The sequence below is a fragment of the Scyliorhinus torazame genome, chromosome 2 (assembly GCF_047496885.1).
Source record: "Scyliorhinus torazame isolate Kashiwa2021f chromosome 2, sScyTor2.1, whole genome shotgun sequence".
NCBI lineage: Eukaryota > Metazoa > Chordata > Chondrichthyes > Carcharhiniformes > Scyliorhinidae > Scyliorhinus > Scyliorhinus torazame.
Genome location: NC_092708.1, coordinates 145,451,969 through 145,475,920, shown reverse-complemented (window position 1 = coordinate 145,475,920; position 23,952 = coordinate 145,451,969). Strand labels below are relative to the sequence as shown.

The window sequence follows — 23,952 nt, the reverse complement described above, 5'->3', positions numbered from 1 at the left end:
TCCAACACCGTGCAACAAAAACAATGCACATTCTTTCCCCCTACTTCTAATACTTTTACCATTAGAAAGTGATATTAATGTTACAAATAGCCTCCTGGAGAAATATGGACAAGACAGAAATCTCTTGTCGGTTTTCTTGGTATTTTTCCATTTCCGACGCCCGTCGAATAATTTCAAAACTCCTTTTGAATGTAAGAAGAGTATTACGTGTGTGAGGTGACAGGCAAAATGACTGGGCTCCCATGTGAACTTTCACACTTTCATTTGCGTTGTTCTTTATTGACACTAATCGATGACATGACTTGGTGTCACGTTCGCCTGCAATGATTCCTGTATGTATCACAGGATGTACGCTCTGGGCTGTGTTTGCACAGAGACAGGGGGTGGGTTAGGAGTCGTAATTCACGGAGTGGAGTCATCCAGCAACCGGAAGTAGGTGGGATCTTACTTCAGTCAACTTCGAGAGCAAGAATAGAAGAGGAGTGGAGGGGAATCGCCACCCACTTTTGTAGCAGTCTCTCCGGGGTGGCAGTGACCAGCCCCATTCTCACCTCTCATCATGTTCTTCACCTTGCTGAAAGTGACCGTGCTGTTGCTCATTGTGGACTGCAAAACGACTCCCAAGGCATCAGCAAAGACTGGTAAGTACCGTTTGGGGAATCAAGGAATTGTTGACTCTGATCAAACTGGCGCAACTTAGCAATGTGTTATTGATCGCACCGAGAATTCTGAAATATGTAAACCCTCCTAGTTTTGGCAGGAACGTTGTTTTTCCAGTGTAACCCTGGGCAGGACTGATGGATGTACGACGCACATACGCAGTACAAGCGTACAGGAGGAATAGCGGGGACACTAGTACACACAGCGTGTGGTCTGAAAAAAGAAATCAACTCCAACTAACGATCCGTTCAAAAGCAAAATAAAAGTAGCAAGTACCGGAAATATTCAGCAGGTCTGATAACATCTGTGGAGAGAGAAACGGAGTTAACGTTTGAAGGACTCTTTCCACTTGGAAACTTAACTCCGTTTAGATGCTGCCAGACCTGCTGAGTATTTCATAGAATCCTTACAGTGCAGAAGGAGGCCATTCAGCTCACCCGGCCACTGACCACCCAATTCCAGCATTTTCTGTTCTTTTGTTGACGATTTGAACAACTGAATTCCCCACTGACCTTTAACCATTAACTGAGCACCAGATTGAAGCACAAAGAAAAAGTTGGTGGCTTATGAGTTAGCACAAGGCATCATAGAAACATACATAGAAATTAGAAGCAGAAGGAGGCCATACAGCCCCTCAAGCCTGAGCTGCCATTCATTCTGATCATGCCTGATCATCAAGTTCAATACTCTGATCCTGCCTTCCCCGTCCCTTGATCCCTTTAGCCCCAGGAACTACATCTAATTCTTTGAAATTACACAGCGTTTTGGCCTTAACTGCTTTTAGTGGTCGTGAATTCCACAGATTCACCACTCTGAGTGAAGAAATTTCTCCTCACCTCAGTCCTAAAAGGTTTACCTCTCATCCTCAAACTGTGACCCCCTGGTTCTGGACTCCCCCAGCATCGGGAACATTCTTTCCGAATCCCCCCTGTCAAATCCTGTTAGAATTTTGTAAGTTTCTTTTGTAAGTTTCTATGAGTTCCCCTCTCACTCTTCTAAACTCCAATGAACATAATCCACACCGACTTAGTCTCTACTCGTATGACAGTCCCGCCATCCCAGGAATCAGCCTGGTAAACCTTCGCTGCAGTTGCTCCGTAGCAAGAACATCCTTCCTCAGATAAGGACACCAAAACTGCACTCAATACTCCAGGTGTGGCCTCCACAACCCTATACAATTGCAGTAAACCATCTCTATTCCGATATGCAAATCCTCTCGCTATGAAGGCCAGCATACCATTTGCCTTCTTTACTGCCTGCTCTACCTACACATGGGTTCTGCTGGAATCTAGTAAAAGTGCCAGTTTGATGGAATAACTGACTGATGTAAGTGCAATACTTCATACTTAAAACAGGGTTGATACTATACAGTTTTGAATTATAATCTCGCTAGCGTGAAAGACGAAAAGAAAACTAAATAAAGACTGTAACACTTTTCAGCATCTCAGAATCCCAAAACAAATGAAGTACTTTGAAATATAGTCACTGTTGTAATGTCGGAAATAATTTTCAGTAATAACTGCAAAAGCTGCTGATAGCTCCTTTTGTAACAGTCACAGCTTTTTTCACCTCTGTCCTTGCAAAACATTTCAAAACATAATTGCTTATTTCAATCTTTGTATTTTGTTCAGATGTGCACATTTGATGTTTTTATATATTTTCAATGTCTGCAAATATATCAATTTAATTACTGATTTAAAAAATTATTTCATTGAATGTGGGCATCACTGGTAAGGCGAGCGTTTGTTGTCCATCCCTAATGGTCTTTGAACAGAGTGGCGTTCCACAGCATTTCAAAGTCAACAGTCCTGAACTTCTGTGGTGTGACAATTAGAGTCCGATTGCCACACTGCTCCTAGTTCCCAAGCTGGGAATCCAGGTGATCCTTTCTCGCCCAACCTTCCAACTCAGGCAAGGTGAGAACAGTGCTGGGACGTGTGCTCCTGTGGATTTTGGCCAAGGACTGCATGGGGACACAAGGAGGCCACTTCCTCTTTCTTAAGTCACCAGTTGGCATAAATCATGTAATTTTAAAGGTCAAGCCATTTTCAAGCCAGGGAGAAGACAAGTTTGATAATTGGTTGGGGGTGTGGGGGGTGTGATCATAGAATCATAGAACTTACCGTGCAGAAGGAGGCCATTCATCCCATCAAGTCTCCACCGGCCTTTGGAAAGAGCACGCTATCTAATCCCACATTTCCATTCATCCCCGTAACCCAGCAACCCCACCCAAACTTTTTGGACACTAAGGGCAATTTAGCATGGCCAATCCACCTAACCTGCACATTTTTGGACTGTGGGAGGAAACCGGAGCCCCCGGAGGTAACCCACGTACACACGGGGAGAAAGTGCAAACTCCGCACAAACAGTGAGCCAAGCCGGGAATCAAACCTGGGACTCTGGAGCTGTGAAGCAACTGTGCTAGCCACTGTGCTACCATGCCCCCCCCTATGATGTTGGGTGTTTGGGAACAGTCAGAGGGCTTTGCAGTTGGCTGGCAGGTGTAGTCAGGGTTGGGGGAGGGGGGGTGCAATCGATGGAAAATTCAGTCGGGTTACTCAGAGCCTGAGAGGTGGGACGAGCCCATATGGGTCGGGGGAAGAGGGGCATTCCCTTGGGGGCTGTCAAGGGTGTAGGTGGGATGTAGCTCAGGGTCCTGTGGGGGTTTGGAAGCCTCCTGTTGGGGCTGTAGTGGGGGGGGCAGAGCCGGGTGGGTAGTCAGAAGATACCAAGGCAGGACAGGAGAGGCCAGTAAAATAATTACTCAGAAGCTGGAAGTGGTTTTAATTGTTCTAATTTTTTTCTGAGTAACTATTGACTTAATACAGTCGGAACCATCTAATGTTTGTGATTAATATTGCATCTTCAGATAGGCCCCATTGTAGGGCTGTTGGCCATTAGAAGTTTGAACTTCCTGGGCAATTGCTGTAGAATTCTTACCTGGGAACTGCTGGGGGGTGCATCTTTGGTGTACCCCACAACATACACTTTCCTCTGCCCTGGAGTTCAAACATTAAGGGCCAACGTGGGCAGTGTTGTAGTGGTATTGTCACTGGATTGGCAATCCAGAGACCCAGAATAATACTCTATGGACCCAGGTTTAAACCTCACCATGGCAGATGGTGACATTTGAATTCAATAAAAATCTGGAATTAAAAGTCTAATGATGACCATGAAAGCATTCTCGATTGTCATAAAAGCCCATCTGGTTCATAATTTCCTTCAGAGAGATAAATCTGCCATCCTTACCTGGCCTGGCCAACATGTGATTCATCCACAGCAATATGATTGACTCTTAACTGCCCCTCAAGGGCCATTAGGGATGGACAAGAAATGCTAGCCCAGCGAGCGATACCCATGTCCCATGAACAAATTTTTTAAAATCACATTGCTGTGGGTCTGGAGTCACATGTAGGCCAGACCAGGCATGGGCAGCAGATTTTCTTCTCGAAGGGATATTAGTGAACCAGATGTGGTTTTTAACGACAATCATTGATAGTTGTCACGGTCACCATTACCAAGACTAACTTTATATTACAGATTATTATTAATTGAATCTAAACTCCACCAGTTGCCATGGTGGGATTTGAACCCATGTCAGAGCTTCAGTGTGGGCCTGGATTACTAGTCCAGTGACATTATCACTTCACCAATGTCTCCCCATTTACTAATGAAACATTTAACAATATTATTTGGGGAGTTGTGGTTTGAGGATGGGTACAGTTACGACTGAGGAAGACTGACAAAGTACAAGAAAGTACAAACCCGCAGAGTGGACGCATAAATAGAAAATTAATTTCAATACAGAGAAGTGTGATATTGTGCATTGGTAGCCTGACTGATGACCTGACGATGGTCTTTAAATAATGGAATATTATTAATCAGGGTCACGGGCCTGATTTTGAAAAATTCTGGAATAAGGGCTGGATTTCCACCATTGAGATGGGAGGTTTGAATCAGAAGTTTCTTGACTGAGCAGACTGGCACCATAAAAATATCCCCAGCCAGGACTATTTTTAAACTGGGATGGGGCGGGGCAGCGTTGAGTTAGGATCGCTGACCCCCAGAAGCAGTTTTGATGCGGCCATAGAGGCAGCCGAGGGTTGCGGCGGACTAGTTGCAGAAGGCTTGCTATGATTCTCTGTGACTTCATCCCAGTTGTATTAAAGACTGCTAGGCCCTCCAGCCCCCCCCCCCCCCCCCCACTCCATCCCTTTTCATGCCTACTCTCCATATGCACTATGCACAGAGCCAACGAGCGATATAATATCAATGATATCTCTTAAAATGCTGTTGAAAAGAAAATATCAGTTCAAAAGTCTGCTTTGAAAACAACCCTCGAAATGTGTCAATCAGATAATCAGATTCCACAAAATCTCTGGCTCTAAATCACGGTAACCAGTTTTCAACCTTAAAGAGCATGTATGAACATCAAAATGCTGGGGCAGCACGGTGGTGCAATGGTTCGCACTGCTGCCTCACAGCACCGAGGACCCAGGTTCGATCCCAGCCCCGGTTCACTGTCCGTGTGGAATTTGCACATTCCCCTTGTGTCTGCGTGGGTCTCACCCCCAAAAAGATGCGCAAGGTAGATGGATTGGCCATGCTATATTACCCCTTAATTGGAAAAAAGAATTCGGTACTCAAAATTTATTTTAAGAAAACAAAATGCTTCTGTTTTGTACTTTAATTTTGTACTTTAATGGAGAATTGCATTACAATAGTTACTACACTTTAGAAATACTTCATTGGCTGTGTACACTTTGGGATATCCTGAAATTGTAAAAGGTGTCGGACGTGATTTACTGGCAAGTCCTACCGGAATTGGACGGTACGCGGCCGGTAAATCCTGCGAGAGGTCTCTTCCGGGATTCCTGTGTGTGCGGAGTATGCACATCCTCCCCGTGTGTGCGTGGGTTTCCTCCGGGTGCTCCAGTTTCCTCCCACAGTCCAAAGATGTGCGGGTTAGGTGGATTGGCCATTGTAAATTGTCCTTAGTGTCCAAAATTGCCCTTAGCATTGGGTGGGGTTACTGGGTTATGGGGATAGGGTGGAGGTGTGGATCTAGGGTAGGGTGCTCTTTCCAAGAGCCGGTGCAGACTCGATGGGCTGAATGGCCTCCTTCTGCGCTGTAAATTCTGTGAAATCATGGCACTGCCACCCTGGCAGTGCAACCTGGGGATCTTTGCAGTGTCACCCAGGTGCCAGCCTTGCACTGCCAGGGTTCAAGTCTGGCACTTTCAAGGTGCCAGAGGCACTTTTCCTGTGCTTGGGTTTGGGCCCGAGGTTTCCCTGTCAGTATGAGTTGGGTATGGGGCGGGAGGGGGTGGGGGTGCGTGAGGACTCCTCAGCAGGTGAGTTGGAGGATTGGAGGGGTTGAATTTGGGGGTCAAGAGATCTGTCCGCCATTGCACTGGTGAGCAGAGCTCCTCAGTGCAGGAAACGTGACTGAATGTCCCACCGAGGCAGAGTCCTGTTCGATTGCCAGGTAGTGCCGGGAACGACCCCTCTAAACCCGCCCAAAACGGGAGACAGTTTTTGTTATTAAATTGCGCTTGTCATATACGTGCAAGTTTTTCTCATTTCTTAATTCAATTTTGAACAGCCAACAGATACAGATAGAATCCAAGCACAAGAGATTTTAAATTAATATACTTTTATATTACTGCATGATGTGAACATCTTTTTTATTATAATCTAAAACCACTGTGTAGAGATGGATAATCAGGATATCTGAATTCCATTATAATAGTGTGTTTCGCACATTTTTGAAGTTAGAAATGACCTCATTGCCTGTACTGAAATAAAAATGTGGGTAGGATGTCACTAACCCATTAGACAAAGGATGACAATTTGTCATCAGAAATATAATTAGTTCCTGGCATTGAGACTCTTCTCTCAATCGGTAACTTTTTAACTTAAGCAATAATTATTTCCAAGATTAATTTTCTTTTCCATAAAATTTAAATGCGTTTATCTCCAACCTTAAGGCATGCAAATTCCAATCTTACAATAAGTTTCCTAGAAGGTAGACAGCTTTAACACTTTTAGTAAGATGTAGAAAATTGTCATGAATACAGATTTTTCTGAGATAATTCTCAGAGCTATTGGCTTGCCCAGGACAGTATTCCATTCAGAAGTACCAAAAACACGCAGGAACCTGGAAGAATGATTCATTTAATTTGTTACGTGACCTTCTTAACATTCTACACCCCACAAAGCTGGATTGATATGGTTGTGGTTTGTTGAATATATGTCACCCGTGTAAATTTGTGGCAGCTTATCTGTTGATCAATACACTGCACATTGTTGGCTATAATATGAAGTAAATTACAGAACTAAAAGCTCGCATTCTTTAAGAATGTGGGGATTCCCATTTTTGGTACTTAAAAAAAAAATTGAATCTGGATCTATTGCTCATTTGTTTTCATTTTGTTACATTAAAATTTCCGAAAGATCGAAGGCACAGTTTTCCCTCTGTAATGATGCACCTGAAGAGACTTCATTAGTGAACATAAAAAGAATGAATTACCAAGAAATGTACATCAGCCACATAGCTGCAGCTATCTCCAAAATATCTCTTTGTCTAAGAGGACGCCACCCCCTGGAGTGGTACCCTACTCTGAGTGGCCATTGGTCACCTAGGTCAGGTGTCTTTTACTCAGCTGTGTTGCCCTTAAAGAGACAATCATCATACCCCTCCCCTTATCCTCCTTTATACAATCTTCAATAACACATTTACTCGGTCTTAAATTCTAACTAAACATTATATACATGAGTGGAACAAAATAAATTGAGGTCTATGAAGGATTTTTCTGTTTCTTGTAGAGCGGTGCAATTCTGTAGTCTGAGATACTTCCATTGCGTTGGCATTAACAGGAACTGCAATGACAGGTATCTCTTCTGGTACAGGCACTTCATTCCTACTTTCTTCCACAGAGACATCAGTTACGTTTAAATCAGGTCAGTCAGGCACTTTGTTGCTTACGGGTTCGAAAACATTTCTTGATAGCAACAGTGACTGCTGGAGCATCTCTCTACTCTTCAGGTTTAGGGTGATCTGTCTCTCCATATCTACTTGGTAATACAGGGATCCAGTTTTAGAGACAATGGCAGGGATTCTCTGATCTGAATTTGCCTCACCACTGTTGCTAGCAAGAACAGAGAATTTGGTGCTCAGCAAAAACTCCATTAACTGCAACTGGACCAGAGAATCCCACAGGCGGGAATGGATGGAGAATTCCAGCTCATAATTCCGGGGATCCAACTTGATTGACCACCGATGTTTTATATTATAACACTATGTCATATTATGTATAATGTACATAACTGATTTAGCTCACTGGGCTAAATCGCTGGCTTTTAAAGCAGACCAAGGCAGGCCAGCAGCACAGTTCAATTCCCGTACCAGCCTCCCCGAACAGGCGCCAGAATGTGGCGACTAGGGGCTTTTCACAGTAACTTCATTGAAGCCTACTCGTGACAATAAGCGATTTTCATTTCATTTCATTGTAGTGGTGATGGCTCATTGATGAAATCTTCAGGCATGTGTGTTTAAATATCAATGCTTTAATTGGTAGGCTTTGTAGCATGATAGCACAGTGGTTAGCACTGTTGCTTCACAGCTCTACGGTCCCAGGTTCGATTCCCGGCTTGGGTCACTGTCTGTGCAGAGTCTGCATGTTCTCCCCGTGTCTGGGTGGGTTTCCTCCGGGTACTCTGGTTTCCTTCCACAGTCCAAGGATATGCAGATTAGGTGGATTGGCCATGATAAATTGCCCTTCATGTCCAAAGTGGTTAGGTGGGGTTACTGGGTTACGGGGATAGGGTGGAGGTGCGGGCTTAAGTAGGGTACTCTTTTCCTTGAGTTCAGCTTATTTTCCATTATCTTGTTAATTTCTCCTTATTTGTAAATTTGTTTTGTCAATTTTTGCAACTTTTTTATTCTCCAGGTTTGCTGTCAGTCATTTCACCTTGTTGTTTTAATCTCTTCTCTAGAGCTTTAATTTGTTTTACTGATACCTGTTTATGTTCAATAGTTCCTAATTTCTTTTGAAGTTGTTATAACCTGCCTACTGACGATTGGCTGGGGACTAATGACTATCCCACAATCCTATGGGAGTATGAACTTCCCCAATGAGGGGGGGGGCGGAGAAACTCCTACTATAAATAAGCTGGCCAGTCCAGGAACCAGGAGGAAGGAGAAGGTAGCAAGGGAAGTGACTGCTACTGTTATGTATATATTGTTATAGTAAATAAACGTTATTATTTTGTATCCTTAAAACTCGTGCTGGATTCTTCGGGGCCCTTACAAAAGAAGTCTTTAATTTCCGTGTTTCTTCTGAGGGGAATCCACCATGCTTACTGGAATTATACATTTTACACGGAATGTTTATTTCTACTTACCTTAACTTCAACCAAAATGTTTTGGCTTCACTTTTGGTCAGGTCTGTCTCTAACGAAATGTGAACTTGTTTCCATTCTTCAATTCTCTTGTTGCCCTTGTGCAGTCTTTCATTGTCCTTCTTTCAATGCCCTCCTGGGGTCTTTGTTGCTCTTCTGTGAGATCTTAATTGCCTCCTCTGAGATCTTACATTGCCTCTCCCTTGAGGTGTTTATAGAATCATAGAATTTTACAGTGCAGAAGGAAGCCATTCAGCCCATCAAGTCATTGGAAAGACCACGCTACACAAGCCCAGGTTTCCACCTTATCCCTGTAACTCAAAAACCCAACCCAACCCAACCTTTTGAACACTCAGGGACAATTTAGCATGGCTAATCCACCTAACCTGCATGTCTTTGGACTGTGGGAGGAAACACCCGGAGGAAACTAACGCAGACACGGGGAGAAAGTGCAAACTCAGCATAGTCACCCAAGGCCGGCATTGAACCTGGGACCCTGGCCTGGGACCCTGGAGCTGTGAGTCAGCAGTGCTAACCACTGTGCCACCATGCCGCACCGTGTTCATTGCCTCCTCTGAGGTCTACCATTTACTTTTACTTGACGTCTTCGTTGCCTCCTCTGAGGTTTTTGATTCCTGTGGACCTTTTTTGAGAGTTGCCCTCTACTGTTGCTTCACACCCAGTTTCGATTCCCGGCTTGGGTCACTGTCTGTGTGGAGACTGCACATTCTCCCCGAGGTTGCGTGGGTTTTCTCCAGGTACTCCAGTTTCCTCCCACAAGTCCCCAGAGATGTGCTGTTAGGTGAATTGGACATTCTGAATTCTCCCTCTGTGTACCCAAACAGGTGCCAGAATGTGACAACTAGGGCCGTTTCACAGTAACTTGATTGCAGTGTAAGTAAGTAAGCTTACTTGTGCAAATAAAGATTATTAATTAATTATTATCTGGGGTCTTTAATTCTCTTGTCCATAGCCGTTTGTTCCTTCTTGTGGTTGCCACGTTTTAGTCCATTTTAGTGCATCTAGGGGCTTTTCACAGAAATTTCATTTGAAGTCTCCTTGCGACAATAAGCTATTTTCATTTCATTTTACATTTCATTGCCACTTTAAATGTATTATCTTTTTAAGTGTATTTCCACTTTAAGACTGTCATCCTTCTTTTTCACTCAGCTGACAGGAGCTGTCGGCTTTCTGTCTGTGTTTTTCCCATGCTTTTGGAGTCTTGGCGCAAAGCTGGCTATTCTTTGTTTTGAAATTTTGAACCTCCTTTTATTAAAGGAAAGTGCTTTCAGCAATCTGTGGATTTTTTTTCCTCTGGCTGTTCAGAGAGTCAATTATTTTAATGAAGGTATCAGTTGTAATAAAATCTTGAGAACCTGTTTGCCCAATTAAAGGTCACCAGTGCAGCGATCGCTGCCACAGAATGCCTGGAGGCTCATAACGACTCTGTATATTGGGTCCCGTTACTCAACTTCATCTTCTTGATCTTCCTGCAGTTCGGGAGACCTCACTGCAGCTCACTTTGGACATTTTTCTTTACTCAAAACACTGTTTTCTGTGTCTTTTTAAACCGCTTTGCAGCAACTCTTTTTTTCAAACTTAAGTTCTATTTTTTGAAACTTAAAGCGACAACTCTTGTTTCACAGGGTTTTTCTCTTGTTCTTTTTTATCCAATCCTTTTCCTCATGGCAGACTGGTACAAAATGTGAAGTCACACAGGATCAGAGGTGAGCTGTCAAGATGGATACAGAACTGGCTAGGTCATAGAAGGCAGAGGGTAGCAATGGAAGGATGCTTTTCTGATTGGAGAGCTGTGACGAGTGGTGATCCGCAGGGATCAATGCTGGGGCCTTTGCTGTTTGTAGTATATATAAATGATTTGGAGGAAAATGTAACTAGTCTGTTTAGTACGTTTGCGGACGACACAAAGGTTGGTGGAATTGCGGATAGCGATGAGGACTGTCAGAGGATACAGCAGGATTTAGATTGTTTGGAGATGGAGTTTAATCCAATGTGAGGCATTTTGGAAGGTAATACAGGTAGGGAATATACAGTGAATGGTATAACCCTCAAGAGTATCGACAGTCAGAGAGATCTAGATGTAGAGGTCCATAGGTCACAGGTGGAGAAGGTAGTCAAGAAGGCATACGGCATGCTTGCCTTCATTGGCCGGGGCATTGAGTATAAAAATTGGCAAGTCATGTTGCAGCTGTATAGAACATTAGTTAGGCCACACTTGGAGAATAGTGTTCAATTCTGGTCGCCACACTACCAGAGGATGTGAAGGCTTTAGAGAGGGTGCAGAAGAGATTTACCAGGGTGTTGCCTGGTATCGAGGGCATTAGCTATGAGGAGAGTTTGAATAAATTCAGTTTGTTCTCACTGAAACGACAGAGGTTGAGGGGCGACATGATAGAGGTCGACAACATTATGAGGGGCATAGACAGAGTGGATAGTCAGAGGCTTTTTCCCAAGGTAGAGGGGTCAATTACTAGGGGGCATAGGTTTAAGGTGTGAGGGGCAAGGTTTAGAGGAGATGTATGTGGCAATTTCTTTACACCGAGGGTAGTGGGTGCCTGGAACTCGCTGCCGGAGGAGGTGGTGGAAGCAGGGACGATAGTGACGTTTAAGGGGCATCTTGACAAATACATGAATAGGATGGGAATAGAGGGATACGGACCCAGGAAGTGTAGAAGATTTTAGTTTAGACAGGCAGCATGGTCGGCGCAGGCTTGGAGGGCCAAAGGGCCTGTTCCAATGCTGTACTTTTCTTTGTTCTTTGTTCAATGTTTCTTTGTTCTTTGTTCAATGTTTCTTTCTAAACCTGCCGACTCTGCTGGCAAATTCAGGTCTCTTCTGCGTCTGTTCCTCAGCCTCTCCAATGTAGTAAGCCTCCCAAACCCCTCCTGGTCTACAATGTAAGTAGAGATAGTTTTCTGTATTTCTCTCACCCTTCTTGTGGATTCTGACCCAGAGGCCTTGCTGTGTTCTCTTCATTGCTCACCCATCTTGCAACTGTCCATTTTTTCTGATTCTATATTACTCAAGATGCACTTTCAGAGACCCCATTAGTGAACACAAAAAGGATTTATTAACACAAAATGGACAGTAGCCACAAGGCTGCAGCTAGCTCCAAAACATCTCTTTGCCTAAGAAGACTTCACTCCCTGGGGTGATTTCCTACTCTGAGTCGTCATTGGTCACCCAGGCCAGATGACCCTTACTCTGCTGTGTTGACCTTATAGAGACACTCACCACACCCTCCTCCCATTTTACAGGTGCATTGGAAGCACATGTAAAATAATTTTGTTTGTGCCATTAAGCCCTCAATTTTAATCCACTACACTCTCCATAACAGGGCAGTGTATCAGCAGTGAGGCCAGAAAATGTGAAGGCAGGTTTACTGCCAGATCGCTGCCTCTTAAATCTGTTTGCTTGCTTCCTTCATCCTCCCCAGCAGGAACTTGACCACTCTTTGACCATCTCACTATATTTAGATCATGGTCAGCTGTGGGCTGAAGCCAACTGCCCCATTCCTGGGCCTTTCAATCTCCCTGGTGCCACTGATATGAAGGAAGAGAAGAGATCTGGTGATTATTATACCTCCCAAATTTAGCAAGGGTGCAGCTGCAGTACAATCAGAACTTACAGTGCAGGAGAAAAATAGGTCTCCGTCAAGAGGCAGTCCCTTTAAGAGATGTGTGCATGGCAAATCTTAAGGTGGCTGTGAATGCCATCAAATGGGCACACAGCAGAGAAAAATTAGGAGGAACATTGGCCGTGGTCCTTCATTAAGCAGTAGCAGGAAAGCCTTGAACCTTCTTCTGTTCTACCTTTCTAGAACCAGAATGCTAGATGTTGGTTTTAAGATGTCGCAGAGAGTCCACACCGAGTTATATCAAATAGGTTTATTTACAAGGCTATAATACACAGCTCCTGGTAGTTCCCAGGTGGGCCTTAACAGGTTGCGTGCCGAACTGGCCTATCTTGTATACAATATAGATTGAGTTTCCCCCACCCACTTAACTGGGGAGCTCATACTCTGCAAGGGACACGGCGAAGCCAATCATTCCCACCCCATAGGCCCCATGTTGGTTATGACACTTGGCTCATGAAAAAGGTTTTTCACAAAATTCCTGGACATCTTTGGGAGGATTATGATCCTTATAGATTTTGATGCTCCACATTTTGGGTGTTGTAATCCGAGTACCCTGAGGCAGCCATCTACATAGAGTGAAATGTTCATAAAGAGCCCACCATAGAGCTGGACAAAACTCCGACCCAAAAAATGAATTAGGCCCACGGCAGTTTCAAGGCACACTTACTTTTCCTTAATATTTCTATCCTAAATGTAGTAATCCGATGTAGAACATAGAACATAGAAAAATACAGCACAGAACAGGCCCTTCGGCCCACGATGTTGTGCTGAACCTTTGTCCTAGATTAATCATTATTATCATAGAATTTACAGTGCAGAAGGAGGCCATTCGGCCCATTGAGTCTGCACCAGCTCTTGGAAAGAGCACCCTACCCAAGGTCAACACCTCCACCCAACACTAAGGGCAATTTTGGACACTAAGGGCAATTTATCATGGCCAATCCACCTAACCTGCACATCTTTGGACTGTGGGAGGAAACCGGAGCACCCGGAGGAAACCCACGCACACACAGGGAGGATATGCAGACTCCGCACAGACAGTGACCCAAGCCGGAATCGAACCTGGGACCCTGGAGCTGTGAAGCAATTGTGCTATCCACAATGCTACCGTGCTGCCCTTAAGAACAAATTAATCTACACTATATCATTCTACCGTAATCCATGTACCTATCTAATAGCTGCTTGAAGGTCCCTAATGTTTCCGACTCAACTACTTCCACAGGCAGTGCATTCCATGCCCCCACTACTCTCTGGGTAAAGAACCTACCTCTGACATCCCCCCTATATCTTCCACCATTCACCTTAAATTTATGTCCCCTTGTAATGGTTTGTTCCACCCGGGGAAAAAGTCTCTGACTGTCTACTCTATCTCTTTTCCTGATCATCTTATAAACCTCTATCAAGTCGCCACTCATCCTTGTCCATTCTAATGAGAAAAGGCCTAGCACCCTCAACCTTTCCTCGTAAGACCTACTCTCCATTCCAGGCAACATCCTGGTAAATCTCCTTTGCACCTTTTCCGAAGCTTCCACATCCTTCCTAAAATGAGGTGACCAGAACTGTCCACAGTACTCCAAATGTGGCCTTACCAAAGTTTTGTACAGCTGCATCATCACCTCATGGCTCTTAAATTCAATCCCTCTGTTAATGAACGCTAGCACACCATAGCCCTTCTTCACAGCTCTATCCACTTGAGTGGCAACTTTCAAAGATGTATGAACATAGACCCCAAGATCTCTCTGCTCCTCCACATTGCCAAGAACTCCACCGTTAACCCTGTATTCCGCATTCATATTTGTCCTTCCAAAATGGACTACCCCACACTTTTCAGGGTTAAACTCCATCTGCCACTTCTCAGCCCAGCTCTGCATCCTATCTATGTCTCTTTGCAGCCGACAACAACAACCCTCCTCACTATCCACAACTCCACCAATCTTCGTATCATCTGCAAATTTACTGACCCACCCTTCAACTCCCTCATCCAAGTCGTTAATGAAAATCACAAACAGCAGAGGACCCAGAACTGATCCCTGCGGTACGCCATCCACCACCACTCTCTGACTTCTATCGGTTAGCCAGTTCGTTATCCAACTGGCCAAATTTCCCACTATCCTATGCCTCCTTACTTTCTGCAGAAGCCTACCATGGGGAACCTTATCAAATGTCTTACTAAAATCCATGTACACTACATCCACTGCTTTACCTTCATCCATATGCTTGGTCACCTCCTCAAAGAATTCAATAAGACTTGTAAGGCAAGACCTACCCCTCACAAATCCGTGCTGACTATCCCTAATCAAGCAGTGTCTTTCCAGATGCTCAGAAATCCTATCCTTCAGTACCCTCTCCATTACTTTGCCTACCACCGAAGTAAGACTAACTGGCCTGTAATTCCCAGGGTTATCCCTAGCCCCTTTTTTGAACAGGGGCACGACATTTGCCACTCTCCAGTCCCCTGGTACCACCCCTGTTGACAGTGAGGACAAAAGGATCATTGGCAACGGCTCTGCAATTTCATCTCTTGCTTCCCATAGAATCCTTGGATATATCCCGTCAGGCCCGGGGGACTTGACTATCCTCACGTTTTTGTACTGCAGTCTTAAAGTAAATTGGTGATTTATGAAGAAGTCAACAAGATAGTATCGCACTTTTGGGTTATTTTTGTTTTTTAATTACAGTAAATATATTCAGTGTTTTAAACAATGATATCTGTGTGAAGAAATATGTTTGTCTTAGCTCTCAAGCTGTAATCCTCGGCAGTTTATAATAGCTCTCGAGGAAGCTCCCCTGTTTCAAGGATACTTCAGTTATGCTATGCTATCAAGAATTTGTTTGTGATAAGCCAATTGTGGGCTGCATTGCTCTCAGTTGGGCATTGAGTTTTGTGCCACCTCCTCAATGTTAACTTAAAATGCTCAATAGTTTCGAGAGATTTCTAGGGCCCAGTTCTCATCAGTAGAGTAGCACTTCAATTGTGTTTATTTTACCACAACTGATTCTTCTATCAGGGTCTGTAGTGGTGCTCTTGCAATGGTTTCATCTCCCTTGGTACAACATTTAAACAAATGATCAAAACATCTTAAAAAGAGGGGGTAAGGGGAGTCTTACTTAATCCCAGAGACTGGCTTTGATCTGGAATGCATTGCTTGCAACGATTCTGGGAAGAAGATTCCATAATCATTAGGATAACTATTTGAAGGGGCCGACACAGGCAGGATGGGTTGAATGGCATCCTTCTGTGCTTGGTGTTTCGAAGATCTCAAACTGCGAGCATCACTGTAATAAATACATGAATGTTAGCTATTCTCTTAAAAGGAAGGCCCACATTCTTTCATCTTCAAACTGTGAAAAGAACTTTGCAAGCGTTGACAATTTAGTTAATTGTTTTGACATATTGTAACAAATTTGAAGTTTTCCGTTTTGTGGCCTGCATTTTCATAGCGAGGTTGGTACAACAGTAGACAAGATTCCCCGGTTTGCCAGCCATCTGTTTCTCGGCAGCACACCGTTCGCTGGTGGTGCGATTCGATCTTCCCGTCGCTTGTCAATGGGTTTCCCCATTGTAACCACCCCATGCTGGCGGGGAAGCACTGCCAGCGGGAAATGTGAATCGCAATGATTGAAGAATTCCGGGCAGTGTCAACATTGTGACCTGACATGGTGAACGCCTTTAGTGCTTCTTATGTTCCTGCATTCCAGCACAACAGATGCTCATCCCATCATTTGTTGGATTTAATCATTTGCAATTCTAATTTATTCAGCCAGTTAATCTCTACTTGCATTATTCAGGGCATAGAAACAATAAATGGCACCGTTTTGAAGTTGGTAGGTGTCTTAACGACAAAGAAAGCAGAAACAAATTATTTCAGTACAAACAGCCATCAGTCACTAGAATTGTGTGGGGTGAGACTGGATCTGATTTTCAATGCTCATAACGGACAAAAATTGCATTTTCAGTCATGGGATGTTTTCTTCATATTTTTAGAACTCTGAAATCAGATGCAAAAGAAAACATTCAAACAGCATTTAACACATAAACTTAGGTGAAAAAACATAACCAAATGGAACTTTCACTTGAAATCAATATTTAATTTACTTAAATCCAGTAATAACACTCTCTTTTTCTCAAGCAGATCAACAGCTTCCGGATTTGCCATATGGCCATGAAATATGCACATTAAAAGCTGATGGCGGGCGCTGCAAAGCTTTTAACCAAAGATATTTCTACAACTTATTTACACGGAAATGTGAAGAATTTATTTATGGGGGATGTGGTGGAAATGAAAACAACTTTGAAACCAAGAAACAATGTCTGGCAAAGTGTAAAGTAAAGGGTAAGCTTATCAAACTTATAATTGTTCGACAATAACACACACTTCCTTGAATCTGGAAGTGAAATGGATGGCATCCATTCACCACGTTCAACATTCACTCCCCCCACCAACCGACATACGGTGGGAGCAGCGTGTATTATCCACAAGATGCACTGCAGCAACTCGCCAAGGCTGCTCTATAGCATCTCCCACGCCTACAGCCTGCACCACCTCGAAGGATGAGGGCAACAGATGCATAGGAAATGACCACCTGCAAGTTCTCCCCCAAGCCGCACACCATCCTGACTTGGAACTATGGCCTCGTTGTGCCTGACTCGGTGATGCAGCGAGGCTGTTACCTTTTGTGAGATTTGCAACACTTGGAACGCCTCGCAAGATCTAATGAGATCTCGCGATCTGGATCTCGCCCTCATTATGCGTGATCCAGATTAACATATTTAAGTGAGAAATTAGGTGGACCAGGTTTAATGCAACTGGGGGTGGGTCTCCCAGGTCATTGCAGGCCCCAGGGTGGTCGAACTCTGGGAAGGGTGGCACCCTGGCACTCCTGCTGGCACTCAGGTACATTGGCGCTGCCAGCATGGCACATTGGCACTGCCACATGGACTCCCAGCAGTGCCACTGTGGCACTGCCAGTTTGTCTGGGGGTACTTACAGGCTGGCAGGGGTACTGCCGGAGTGCCAGTCTGGCAGTGCCAAGGTGCCAGGTTGCCCCTGCCAGGGATCAGGACCGGGTATGCCCTACCTTTAAGAGGTGGGGTGAGGGGGGCTCGAGGACCCCCAAAGATGTAAGTTGGGGCAGTGGTGGGGTCCGGAGATCGTGGTGGAGGAGCAGAGTTCTTCAGTGTAGGAAATCAGTGCGGTCTCGGCGGGGCTTTTGCCGACTCAGGCCAAAAAAACCGAAGAGTCCCATTAGATAGCGGTGCCAGCGCCGAGAAACGCCCCGCCACACGCCCCGCCACACCCGCCCAAAATCAGACTCTTTTTTGCGCGTTAAATCGCGCATATATCATCGTTCCTTCCCTGTTGCTGGGTCAAAATCCTAGAACTCTCTTCCTAACAGTACTATGGGTGTATCTACACATGGACCAAAGTAATTCAAGAAGGCATCTCATCACCACCTTCCCAAGGGCAATTAGGGATGTGCAATAAATAATGGCCTACCCAGCAACACCCACATCCATGAAAAATGTGAAGGACTTATTGGACTGATTTCGTGGTCAGTAGTGATTGAAAGGTGACGGCCAATTGGTTTGCTTTCCTGTAGACTTTCTTGGTGTTTTTGCACTGCAGGGGCGAAATTCTCCGTTATCGGCGGAAAGTCCACCGATCGGCGCAAAAAACGGAGCAAATCCGACTTACGTTCCGTCGGAAAAATGGGTCGATAGTCTCCGGCCCGAAATGGGCTAGCAGCGACGTAACGGGATCGGCGCTTGCGCAGTGGTTCACGCCGTGCAGCGTCATACCCGCCGCACGGCGTGACGGCTCGTAAGGCCACGCTGCTCCCCCCAACCCGACCGGAACACCCGACCGCAACACCCGACTGGATGGCTGGCCGTCGCTCAGCCCCGAGGTTCGAGTCACGCGGTGTGGACGCGGTGGAGCAGAGGAGGGACGCCCTGTATCCCGGGCACGGCCGCAGAGTTGCCCCACGCCACAGCCGGCGTCTGTGGAGGGAAGTGGCAGAGGCCGTCACCGCTGTGGCCCTGACACCACGGACAGGCACCCAGTGCCACAAGAAGGTGAACGACCTCGTCAGAGCAGGCAGGGTGAGCCTCCCCCATATCCCCCCTCCCCCATATCCCCCCCTCCCCCATATCCCCCCCTCCCCATATCCCCCCTCCCCCATATCCCCCATATCCCCCCTCCCCCATATCCCCCCTCCCCCATATCCCCCCTCCCCCATATCCCCCATATCCCCCTCCCCATATCCCCCCTCCCCCATATCCCCCCTCCCCCATATCCCCCATCCCCCATATCCCCCCCTCCCTCATATCCCCCATATCCCCCCTCCCCCATATCCCCAAGTAAATATAGCCCTAACCTTAACCTCTGCAATGCACGCGCAACCGATGGCGTGCATTCATATACCTGCCTAACAGTGTTGCCTTTTACCCCTGCCACCCCCCCCCCCCCCCACACCCATAGGAGAAGCGCGCACACAACAATAGGGAGCATGTGAGGACTGGAGGAGGCCCCGCTGATGAGAGGCCACTGACCGTACACGAGGAAAGGGCCCTGGAACTGGCTGGTGGACCTGAGGACCGGGAGGTTGCTGATGCAGAGGTCGGGGGCGTAGCAGCAAGTGAGCCACCGACAGCCCGTCCCCATATCCCCCCTCCCCTATATCCCCCTCCCCCGTATCACCTGATCACTGCCTGATGTCTAACCATGCATGCTTCATTGTGTATCGCAGGACCAAACGTCCAGGCACCCATCCCCGCAGATGCAGACCGCCCGCAGGATGCCCCTCGGAGACCACAGGAGACGGAGAGACCCGGACCCTCCAGCATGCGACGCCCGCAGGATGCCCCTCGGAGACCACGGGAGACGGAGAGACCCGGACTATCCAGCATGCGACGCCCGCAGGATGCCCCTCGGAGACCACGGGAGACGGAGAGACCCGGACCCTCCAGCATGCGACGCCCGCAGGATGCCCCTCGGAGACCACGGGAGACAGAGAGACCCGGACCCTCCAGCATGCGACGCCCGCAGGATGCCCCTCGGAGACCACGGGAGACGGAGAGACCCGGACCCTCCAGCATGCGACGCCCGCAGGATGCCCCTCGGAGACCACGGGAGACGGAGAGACCTGGAGCAACAGGGAGACGACACCCCCGTCACGTGCGGGAGCGACCACCCAGCGACGAGGGGGGCAGCCACAGGCTCCCGTCACATCCGACACCACTACCCAGGACACCACTACCCAGGACACCCCTACCCGGGACAGCACTACCCAGGACACCCCTACCCGGGACAGCACTACCGAGGACACCCCTACCCGGGACAGCACTACCCAGGAAGACGAAATACCGGACAGTGAGTCAGAGTGGATGGGTGGAGACGAACCCCCACCCCAAAGTGCCATGGACTCAGAGTGGGACGAAGAGCACGACACAACGCCACTGCTGTCACCAACACCCTCCACCATCGCAGAAACACTCACCACGGTTGGGCACTTTAGTGATCAGGCGTCTGGTACACTCACTGGTGCGCACAACACAGCCGTCCCGGTACAGCAGGTGGAGGTAGGAGCAGCAGAGGAGCAGGGCGGTCGGAGGGCAGCCCAGCCCAAGCGAACATCTGCCGCCCAGATGTATCCCGGGTTCCTGCAGTTACCACACCCACACATAGATCCGATGCAACCACCGACCCGGAGACGAGCGAAGAGGGTGACGGGCGGCTTGCGGCGGCTGCGGTCGCAGGTGGAGGAGTCCACCCGCATCCAGGAGCTGGGAGTGGTGCCGGTCATGCGTGCCACCCAGGGTGACACCGCACGAGTGGCGTCCGCGGTGGAGGCAATGGGTGCGACGGTGTCAGACATGGGGAACGGTTTGCGAGGCCTGGGGCCTTCCGTGCAGGCGGCGTCTGTGGCCCAGGAAATGGCTGCCCTCTCACAGGAGGCCATGAGCCAGTGCCAGCGCCAGATAGCAGAGGCGCTCAACGCCATAGCCCAGTCTCTGCAGGCCATGGCCCAGTCTCTGCAGGCCATCGCTGAGGGCATCGGCGCCAGTGGCCATGTGCGAGCCGGCGTCGCACTGTCACAGACAGGGTTTGACAACCCCCTGGGCTCCATGGCTGCAAACCTGCAGACCCCTGTCGATACCAGCACGGGCCTCCAGGACTGGCAGCGCCAGATGTCGGGGGGCGTCGGATGGCCAGTCCGTTCGCATCCCCCACCCATGTAGAGGCCTGGGCGCCATCGGGCACCCCGAGGGAGGAGGAGGTGGTGTGGTCCGTCCCGGCTCCCTCTGTAGGGGAGGTCCCGGTACACCGCGACACCTCGGACTCCCCCCCTTCCGTCCCAGGTGCATCGGGTGGGCAACGGGCAGGACAGGCTGGCAGCTCGCCATCCCAGTCGCCCGGGCCGCAGCCTGGCCCATCTAGGCCAGGACGCCCCAGGAAACGGCCGCCAAAGGGATCCAGTGTTAGAGGGCAGGAATCACAGGAGTCCACCTCCAGTTCTGCTGTACCGTCTGGGGAACCACGTAGACGTAGTCAAAGGGCCCGTAAGGCCAAACAATTAGACACTGAGTAAGTTAGCACGGTTGCAGGGCACAGATGAGTTTTAGGGGCTAGGGCACGTGCATGAACTCCTTTGGTTATTAAAGTCAATGTTACACCTACCGAAGCTGCCTTTGTGCTCTGTCCAAAGTGTGCGGGGGTGTCATGTACATTGAGCGCAAGTGTGTGTGTGAGGGGTGGTCTTACCTCAGCCCCAGGTGAGTCTGCCCCCTTCCCCCTGGGCCGCCATCAACATCCCCCGGGCAGAGGACGGGACCGTGCGCTGCAGTGTCACAGCCGCATGCAGGGATGGTCCGGGTGGATGGTGGTACTGTGGCCATGGGTCAGACATAGTCCAACGATGTAGAGCCAGGAGCTCATCGCAGGGCGGGTTGTCATCATCCTTCATGGCCTGCGATAGACACGCGTCCACCCGCAACTGTGTGAGCCCGGCCCGTTGTGCCGGAGGTGGATCGGCAATGGGGGGTGGGGGGGGTGGTGTGCATGCGGGTGGGGTTGGGGAGGGGGGTGAGGGTGCTGGGTGGGTGGATGGGTGGGGGGTGTGGGTGGTCGGCTGTTGCCATGGTGTGCGGTCTGTGGCCATACTACCCGATTCCCACGCCCATCTAGTCAGTGAAGCGGGCGTCTATCAGTCTGTCCCGTGCCCGCTGGGCCAGCCGGTAACGGTGGACAGCCACCCGCCTGTGTCTACCCCGTCTGCCCTGACCATTGCCCCCATCCCCCTCACCTGGGGAGGACTGCGCCTCTTCCTGCTGCTCCTCCACTCCGCCCTCCTCTGCCTGCGGCACATCGCCCCTCTGCTGGGCTATGTTGTGCAGGACGCAGCACACCACAATGATGCGGCCGACCCTATCTGACCGATACTGGAGGGCGCCCCCAGAGAGGTCCAGGCACCTGAAACGCATCTTCAGCACGCCAAAGCACCTCTCGATCACTCCCCTTGTCGCTACATGGGCATTATTGTAGCGGTTCTCCGCCTCATTGCGTGGCCTCCGTATAGGCGTCATCAGCCACGATCGCAATGGGTAGCCCCTGTCTCCCAGCAACCAGCCCCTCAGCCGGGGATGGCGTCCCTCGTACATGCCGGGGATGGATGACCGCGACAACACGAATGAGTCGTGTACAATGCCTGGGTGACGGGCGCAGACGTGCAGGATCATCATGCGGTGGTCGCAGACCACCTGTACGTTCATCGAGTAGGTCCCCTTCCTATTAGTGAACACGGCCCTGTTATCTGCAGGTGGCCGCACAGCGACGTGCATCCCATCAATCGTGCCCTGGACCATGGGGAACCCGGCCACGGCAGAGAAGCCCACGGCCCGGGCATCATGGCTGGCCCGGTCCACGGGGAAGCGGATGTAGCGGTGCGCCATGGCATATAGGGCATCTGTCACTGCCCGGATGCACCGGTGCACCGATGTCTGCGATATGCCGGACATGTCCCCACTCGGTGCCTGGAATGACCCTGTTGCATAAAAGTTCAGGGCCACCGTAACCTTGACGGACACGGGGAGAGGGTGTCCCCCGCCAGTGCCACGCGGTGACAGGTGTGCCAGCAGGTGGCAGATGTGTGCCACGGTTTCCCGGCTCATCCGGAGTCTCCTCCTGCATTCCCGGTCCGTGAGGTCCTGGTATGACTGCCGGGGCCGGTACACACGGGGCGCCCTCGGGTGCCTTCGTTGCCGTGGGGCCGCGACGTCCTCCTCCCCCTCCTCGTCCTGTCGGTCAGGTGTCCCTCCAGCCTGGGCGGCTGCCGCCTGCCCCTCTGCGGCAGCCTGCACCGCCTCTCTGGCACGCTCCTCCTCCTCCTCCTCCTCCTCCTCCTCCTCCTCCTCCTCCTCCTCATCCAGGGCAACATAGACATGAGCGGCTGCCACCACGGCTGCCAACATCGGTGGATGATCTGAAAACATGACGGCCTGGTGGGGGGAGGGGAACGATGACATGTCATTATTGCCCATATCCCCTCCTCCCCCCAGCCAGGTGGCATGGACCGCATGGGTCCAACTGTTGGAGGCTGGCACCTGGCCAGGTGGACCAACTCACTTGCCCTCCCGTCCCCCTCCTCGGCACGGACCCCCCCCAACCTCCACCCCAGCACGGACCCCCCCCCAACCCCCAACCTCCACCCCAGCACGGACCCCCCCAACCTCCACTCCGGCACGGACCCCCCCCAACCTCCACCCCGGCACGGACCCCCCCCATTCCCCTCCCCGGCACGGACCCCCCCTCCCGGCACTCCCCCGGAGACCAGCCTACTCTAACCCCCCCCTCCGCCGCACACACACACACAACCCGAGACACACCTCTCCTCACGCAATCAGACTGCGGCCACGCCATTTCCTGCCCAGAGCCAACCCCCCAGGCCGTCACTCACCTCCACGCTGGTCGGCGTGAGCCTGGAGCACCGGGTCACGCCGATGAAAAGGAGGTTTGATTCACGTCGGCGTGAACGGTCATCACGTCGACGGGACTTCGGCCCATCCGGAAGGGAGAATATCGGCAGGCCGAAAATCGGCTGCCTTGCGCAGACCTGTGACATTCTCCGTGGCAGCGGCGACATTAACGCCCCGCCGACTTTTCTCCCTTCGGAGACTTCGGCGGGGGCGGGATTCACGGCGGCCAACGGCCATTCTCCGACCCTCTGGGGGG

At 49.2% G+C, this 23,952-nt stretch overlaps 1 protein-coding gene across 3 annotated transcripts in view; it reads left to right on the top strand.

The window, feature by feature from the left end:
• The first annotated feature begins 430 nt into the window (after window positions 1-430).
• The window catches only part of LOC140392563 (carboxypeptidase inhibitor SmCI-like), a 75,396-nt gene continuing 51,874 nt past the window's right edge, over window positions 431-23,952 (top strand). The window contains exons 1-2 of one of the 3 annotated variants that reach the window (XM_072477898.1): window positions 431-641; window positions 16,852-17,055. In XM_072477898.1, coding sequence (XP_072333999.1) covers window positions 560-641; window positions 16,852-17,055 — 286 coding nt within the window. In that variant the 5' untranslated portion in view covers window positions 431-559. The remainder of the gene's footprint in view (window positions 642-16,851; window positions 17,056-23,952) is intronic. The other 2 variants (XM_072477919.1, XM_072477909.1) reach the window with 2 other exon arrangements.